Source organism: Carlito syrichta, unplaced genomic scaffold (assembly GCF_000164805.1).
Source record: "Carlito syrichta isolate Samal-C Ts95f unplaced genomic scaffold, Tarsius_syrichta-2.0.1 Scaffold316857, whole genome shotgun sequence".
Taxonomy (NCBI): Eukaryota; Metazoa; Chordata; class Mammalia; order Primates; family Tarsiidae; genus Carlito; species Carlito syrichta.
Genome location: NW_007260953.1, coordinates 197,271 through 204,447, shown reverse-complemented (window position 1 = coordinate 204,447; position 7,177 = coordinate 197,271). Strand labels below are relative to the sequence as shown.

General features: G+C 40.0%; 1 protein-coding gene across 4 annotated transcripts in view; it reads right to left on the bottom strand.

Moving 5' to 3' along the window:
• The window catches only part of RBBP5 (RB binding protein 5, histone lysine methyltransferase complex subunit), a 53,049-nt gene that overhangs the window by 34,383 nt on the left and 11,489 nt on the right, over positions 1–7,177 (bottom strand). For 2 of the 4 annotated variants that reach the window (XM_008074675.2, XM_008074676.2), the window contains exons 2-3: positions 5,080–5,105; positions 2,522–2,694 (exon numbers count right to left, since the gene is read on the bottom strand). In XM_008074675.2, the coding sequence (XP_008072866.1) occupies positions 2,522–2,694; positions 5,080–5,105 (199 nt within the window). Of the gene's footprint in view, positions 1–2,521; positions 2,695–5,079; positions 5,251–7,177 lie in introns of those variants that run through there. The other 2 variants (XM_021707366.1, XM_008074674.1) reach the window with 2 other exon arrangements.

Genomic DNA, 7,177 nt, shown 5'->3' with positions numbered 1-7,177 from the left:
CCTGGGCAACTTGGTGAGACCTCATCTTTACAATAAATCAAAAAATTAGCCGGGCATGGTAGCACATGCCTGTAGTTCCAGCTACTTGGAAGGCTGAGGCAGAAGGATCGCCGGAGCCCAGCAGGTCGAAGCTGCGGTGGCCAGGAGCATGACACTGCATTCCAGTCTGGGTGACAGAGTGAGAATCCAACTCAAAAAGTAAAATAAAATAAAATAAATAAAAAGTGGCTTTGGTATACTTAACCCTGAATTGTACGCTACATTTTAAAAATAAAATTTTTTAAAAATTTTTTTGAATAAATAAACAAAAACTTGTTTTGTTTCTGAGTTGGAGTCTCACTCTGTTGCCCAGGCTGAAGCACAGTGGCACAATTATGATTCACTACAGCCTTGACATACTGGGTTCAAGCAATCCTTCCTGGGTAGCTGGGACTACAGGCATGCACCACCATGCCCAGGTTTAAGCAATCCACAGCCTCCTGGGTAGCTGGGACTACAGGCATGCACCACCATGCCTGGCTAATTTTTTGCAGAGACAAGTTCTCACTAGGTTGCTCAGGTTAGTCTCAAACTCTGAATTCAAGCAATCCTCCCACTTTCAGCCTCCCAAATTGCTGAAATTACAGACATAAGCCAACAAGTCTGACTCATTATAGGAGTTTTCAAAGGCTACTCAAGTAGGAGAATGCCTAGACAGTGTCAGAAAGAAAAAAAGCAAAATATAAAACAGAATACAAAGCCGGGCTCGGTGGCTCAGCCTGTAATCCCGCGCCCTGGGAGGCTGATGTGAGTGGACTGCCTGAGCCTGCAGGTTCGAGACCCACCTGGGCAACTTGGCAAGACCTCATCTCTACAATAAATCAAAATATTAGCCAGGCATGGTAGTGCGCGCCTGTAGTTTCAGCTACTTGGAAGGCTGATTTGGAAGGTTTGCCGGACCCCAGCAGGTAGAGGCTGTGGTGGCCGGGAGTGGCCACTGCACTCCAGTCTGGGCAACAGAGTGAGACTCCAACTCAAAAAAACAAAAACAAAACAAAACAAAACAAAAAACCAGAATATAGCATGATTACAAACTATTCTTTTAAAAAACAACATGCAGAAACTAGCTGGGCTCAGTGGCTCACGTCTATAATCCCAGCATTTTGGGAGGTTGAGGCAAGAGGATTACCTAAGCCCAAGGGTTTAAGACCAGCCTGGACAACATAGCGAGACCTCATCTCTACAGTAAATCAAAAAGTTAGCTGGGCATGGTGGCAGACACCTGTAGTTCCAGCTACTTGGAAGAATGAAACAGAAGGATCGCCTGAACTCAGCAGGTCAAGGCTGTGGTGGCCATGGGCATGCCACTGCATTCCAGCCTGGGCAACAGAGTGAGACTCTGACTCAAAAAAAATATATGTGTATAGAAACTTACCAAATATTTACCAAAACATTTATAGTAGTAATACCTGGACAGTAAAACTATGGAAAATATTAGTTATTTCTACTCTGTTTAGTTTTTCATGATTTTCTAAAATGATGAGTATAAACCACTTCATAAATAAAAAAAATACATGTGATTTTAATAGGTAGGACTAGATTGTGATGTACAACTCTGAAAACAAAAACCTATGAATTGTATACTTTAACTGGGTCGATTTTATGTGAATTATGTATATATCTTAAAGTTGTTAAAAATATGTTATCTATTTAAATCTTTATTGCCAAGAACACCACAGAAAAGAAATGCAAAGGAGCTGGAAAGAATGTGAGATCATCCAAGCCAGTGCTCCCATTCTACATATAAGAGAAAAGTTTTGGCCCAAGCCACCAGTATACTAGTGGTCAAACCTAGACTGGGATTCAGGCATCCTCCCAATCCAGTGTTTTATAATACACTGCTGCTTCCATTCAGACAAAAGGAGAGAGCTAAAATTTAATTAACCTTCATCTGATTAGCTACTTTGGGGAGGGGGCAGTGGCAAGTTCATTTAAAAAAAAAAATGCTGCCCCAAAATAAAATTTTCTGAAGGAAAATTGTTTCTGAGAGTAAGAGTGAAATCAGTAGAAATTTATGCAACAGATTGGTGTTTTTATATTTGCTAGAAAGCCTTAATAACTATACTTCATTGATAAAATAGGCATGCCTGCGATCACTAAAATTGCTGAAACTCAGTAACTTGGACAAAGCTGGATAGATGACTTCCAAGTTTCCATCCTAACCAAGAGTTTTCATTCTAAATGAAAAGTCAATATTACAATTCAACTACAGCTGCAATCTGTAAATATCTACTTTCAGTACTGAGATATTCTCAGACAGAGCCTGATACAGACACACATTACAATGAATTTCCCCACAAAGGTGTTTCAAAGACAGCGTGAGTTCAGGGTCTGCATAAATTATGAGAAAGTATATTAATAATGGCTGAATATTTAAAACTCTAAACGTTAAATTATCTACCCTGAGATTGGCAAACACACAGTCATCACTCACCCTCCTAACTTAATTCATATTTAACACATTAATTTAAAAATTCCTTACCATAAAGAACAAACTGGATGGATGTGTGCACTAATTATTTTAGCAATGCCTCTTGTCAAGAAATCCCAGATGACAATTCGGCCATCATTACAGCCAACTGCAAGTAGTGTGCCCCATCTGTTAAAAGTGCAAGTCAGGGCCATGCTGATACAATCCAAAGTTCCATCAGCTTCCTAAAAGTTCAGACAAACACAAGAATATAGACAATAATAGCCAGGTATCCAACTTACTTCCTAAAGGTTCTCTATCGTTTATAACACTTATATTGAATTTAATTAGAATGTACACCAAAATAATCTCTATGTGTCTTCACCTATTAAAATAGTCAAAATGAAGAAATATTTATACATGCTAACAATGGACTTTTGGAAACAGATATGATCAATCCCTTACATTACAACTGCAATTTTGTACAAACTTTCTGGAGGACAAATGGGCAAAATAAAACAGAATTCATTTAAAAAGTCATACCTACTGACCCACTAATCACAGTGTCTGGGAATTTATTCTAAGAAAAATAATTTAAAACAAAAAACCCTGGAATAGCCTATATGTATAACAATAAGAAAGTCAAATTATTTCATCTCAATATCAAGTCATTTAATATAACTACCATGGCTATACTAAAATATATACAAGTGTTACAAAATATTTACACTTAAGTAAAGCACACTTATAGCATACATATTATTACTAAGTAAAAGTACTGGCCAGGCTCAGTAGCTCAGCCTGTAATCCCAGTATTTTGGGAGGCTGAGGCAAGTGAATTGCCTGAGCCAATAGGTTCAAGACCAGCCCGGGAAACTGGCAACACCTCATTCTCTACAATAAAAAATAAAAAATTAGCGAGGCATAGTAGTGCGCACCTGTAATTCTGGCTACTTGGAAGGCTGAGGCAGAAGAATCGCCAGAGCCCAGCAAGTTGACACTGGGGTGGTCATGAGCATGCCACTGCACTCCAGCCTGGGCAACAGAGTAACTCCAACTTTAAAAAAAAAAAAAAAGAAAGAAAAAATACTGATCAAAACTAGAAAAAAAAAAAAAAAAAACCAAAGTAGAGGCGATGATGCTGTTTGTGAAAACCTGTTCAATAAAACTGTTTGTTTTTTTTTTCATTTAGAGGAAAATAAGACTATAAGACTACAACATTGGCTGGGCGCAGTGGCTCACATCTATAATCCCAGAACTTTGGGAGGCCAAGGTGAGACGACTGCTGAGCTCATAGGTTTGAGACCAGCCTAGGCAACTTGGCGAGACCTAATTGGCTTGGCTAAATTAAAAAATTAGCCTGGCGTGGTGGCACGTGCCTGTAGTTCCAGATACTTGGAAGGCAGAGGTGGGAGGATCACCTGAGCCCAGCAGGTCAAGGCAGCAGTGGTCCTCAGCATGCCACTGCACTCCAGCCTGGGCAACAGTATGAGATTTCAACTCAAAAAAAAAAAAGACTAAGCCGGGCTCGGTGGCTCAGCCTGTAATCCCGCGCCTTTGGGAGGCTGAGGTGAGTGGATTTGCCTGAGTCCGCGGGTTTGAGACCCGCCTGGGCAGGCGAGACCTCATCTCTACAATAAATCAAAAAATTAGCTGGGCGTGGTAGCGTGCACCTGTAATACCAGCTACTCGGAAGACTAAGGCAGAAGGATCGCCAGAGCCCAGCAGGTCGAGGCTGCGGTGGCCGGGAGCGGCAACTGCACTCCAGTCTGGGCGACAGAGTGAGACTCCAACTCAAAAATAAATAAATAAATAAATTGCTTCTCAAAAAGCCTGGCATATTTCTAAGAACAGTAAATAATGTAATAAATGTTTAGGGTATCATTTTGATTGAAAAAGTCTGGGAACAAAACAGAACATAAAACATGATCTTTATTTGTGATTATATTTACATGTCTAACAAAAATAAAGGAATATTGCCAAGGGTCAAATCTGAATGGAAGGATGATTTCTCTCATATAAGTTTTTGTATTTTCTCAAATTGTGTTCAAATTATTTGTACCAGAAGGAAAAAAAATCAGTAAACTATTTTAGTCTATCTGTATGTAATTCAGAACATCAGCAGGACCCTTGGGAGTGAAGTGGCCACACGCAGCACTCACTCTTTCAGCCATCAGGGTACTACTCACTCTCCTTCTTAGCTGAGTCAGTGAATTCACCACTGGCCTCATGTGTGTGTCCCTTCCAGCCCCTCTGCTCCTCTCCTGCGTGATAGCACATGCCTGTAATTCCGGCTACTTGGAAGGCTGAGGCGGAAGGATCGCCGGAGCCCAGCAGGTGGCAGCTGCGGTGGCCGGGAGCGGCCACTGCACTCCAGTCTGGGTGACAGAGTGAGACTCCAACTCAATTAAAACAAAAAATAAATAAAAGACTACAACATTATGGTAAGATTTCCAGTCAATATTGCCTATCCATTTCCCCCTGCTCAAAATTAAATATTTAATTCCTTATCATAGAAAAAAATATATTATTGTATTTAAAGCTTCTTTATTAAAAAGCATTTTTCCATTCTAACATAAACACCAGACAATTACCATGTTCCTAAAATCACGATAAAACTGTACTCTTACCTCCGGATAATTCTGCCCAAAGGACTCTGCAACAAAGCAAAGAAAGAGTTGATGGAACATGTACCACATACTAGGGATCATACAACTCATGAACAGTATGCAGCAGTGGTTGGAGAAGCGAAAGAGAACTGATGGCCTTTCAGGGACTCCATGAGGTCACACATATTTTTATTACGATATATATATATATTTTTTTTTCTTTTTTTTTTGAGTTGGAGTCTCACTCTGTTGCCCAGACTGGAGTGCAGTGGCCGCTCCCGGCCACTGCAGCCTTGATGCACTGGGTTCTGGCGATCCTTCCGCCTCAGCCTTCCGAGTAGCCGGAATTACAGGCATGCGCTACCATGCCCGGCTGATTTTTTTTTTTTTTAATTTATTGTAGAGATGAGGTCTCGCCAAGTTGCCCAGGCGGGTCTCGAACCCGCGGGCTCAGGCAATCCACTCACCTCAGCCTCCCAAAGCACGGGATTACAGGCTGAGCCACGGAGCCCGGCTTATTATGATATTAAGATTCCTTTTTTACTCTATTATCTCACAAGCATACAGATGAGTTCTCCTGAGGATATACGCTCCGTGATACTTAACAGAGTAAATGCAGACGCAGATGTGAGAACCCAGCTAACTTCTACTTAGGTGACCACTGAAGAGATTTGTAAAAATGTAAAACACTGCCATTCTTCTCAGTAAGTAAATTTTATTTTCTAAAAGAAAACTACTATTTATATAAACATGCAATAGATTTATTATAGCTATTTTTAGATTATTAGCTTTAAAAATACTATCTTAGTTTAAACTTCTAAATTGACAGACATTAGTAGATATAACCGACATAAACAAAAGCCCTTTAGGGGTCCTCAACTTCTTTAAAGTATAATGGGAATCTAAGACCAAAAGTTTGAGAAGTGCTGACATATCCAAGTATAGCCATAGTCTTTCTCCACCACACCCTCTGAGCATGTCACTATCTACTTTCATATTTACTAAAATGAACAGTAAGGAAAGGCAAGATCAAACCAAATCAAATTATCTCAACTACTCTCTGAAACCTTTATTCACTGCAGAAAATGCTCCTCTTCCTGACTAATAATAACATGTAGGTTGTAACATAATCTGGCAGCTAATTAAACACAAAATTCTCTATATTCATTTCTAACAATCCTATCACAGTAGATGCTGAAAAACATTTGTTAAAACTCAACAGCCATTTCTAACAAAATAGAAGACTACAGAATTGAGTTTTAAAACAATTTACCCAAAACACAAATATTCCAAAATATTAAAACCATTTAAATTAATATCAGTAAATAGAAGGGATATATCACCATTATTGGTCAATATTATCTTGGATGGTCTAGTCAATGAAATAAGGTCAGAAAATAACTGGTTTAAACACTGAATATAAAGAGATAAAACGATTTCTCTTTTGCTAATATCATTAAAAATCTAGAAAATACAAGAAACTAGCCAGGCATGGTAGAACATGCTTGTAATCCCTGCACTTTGAGAGGTAGAGGCGAGGATTGTCTGAGCCCAGGGTTTCAAGACCAGTTTGGGCAACATAGGAGACCTCATCTCTACGATAAATCAAAAAATTAGCTGGGCATGGTGGCATGCACCTGTCGTTCCAGCTACTTGGAAGGCTGAGGCAGAAGGATCGCCTGAGCCCAGCAGATTGAGGCTACGGAGGCCGTGAGCATGCCACTGCACTCCAGGCTGGGTGACAATGAGACTCCGACTCAAGACAAAAAGAAAAGAAAAAAGAAAGCACAAGAAACTAAGAAAAAATACACACAAATTAAAAAGAGATTAAGAAAAGTGGCTTGATACAAGAAAAATATTCAAATATTAAAAGTTTTTCTTTACATTAGCAACTAGCACCCAGAAATGGAATTGAGGGAGAAAATTCCATTTACAATGGCTACAAACATACAAAATTTTTTTTTTTTAAGTTGGAGTCTCACTCTATCGCCCAGACTAGAGTGCAGTAGCTGCTCCCGGCCACCGCAGCCTCGACCTGCTGGGCTCTGGCGATCCTTCCGCCTCAGCCTTCCTGCTGTAGCCGGAATTACAGGCGCGCGCTACCACGCCCGGCTGATGA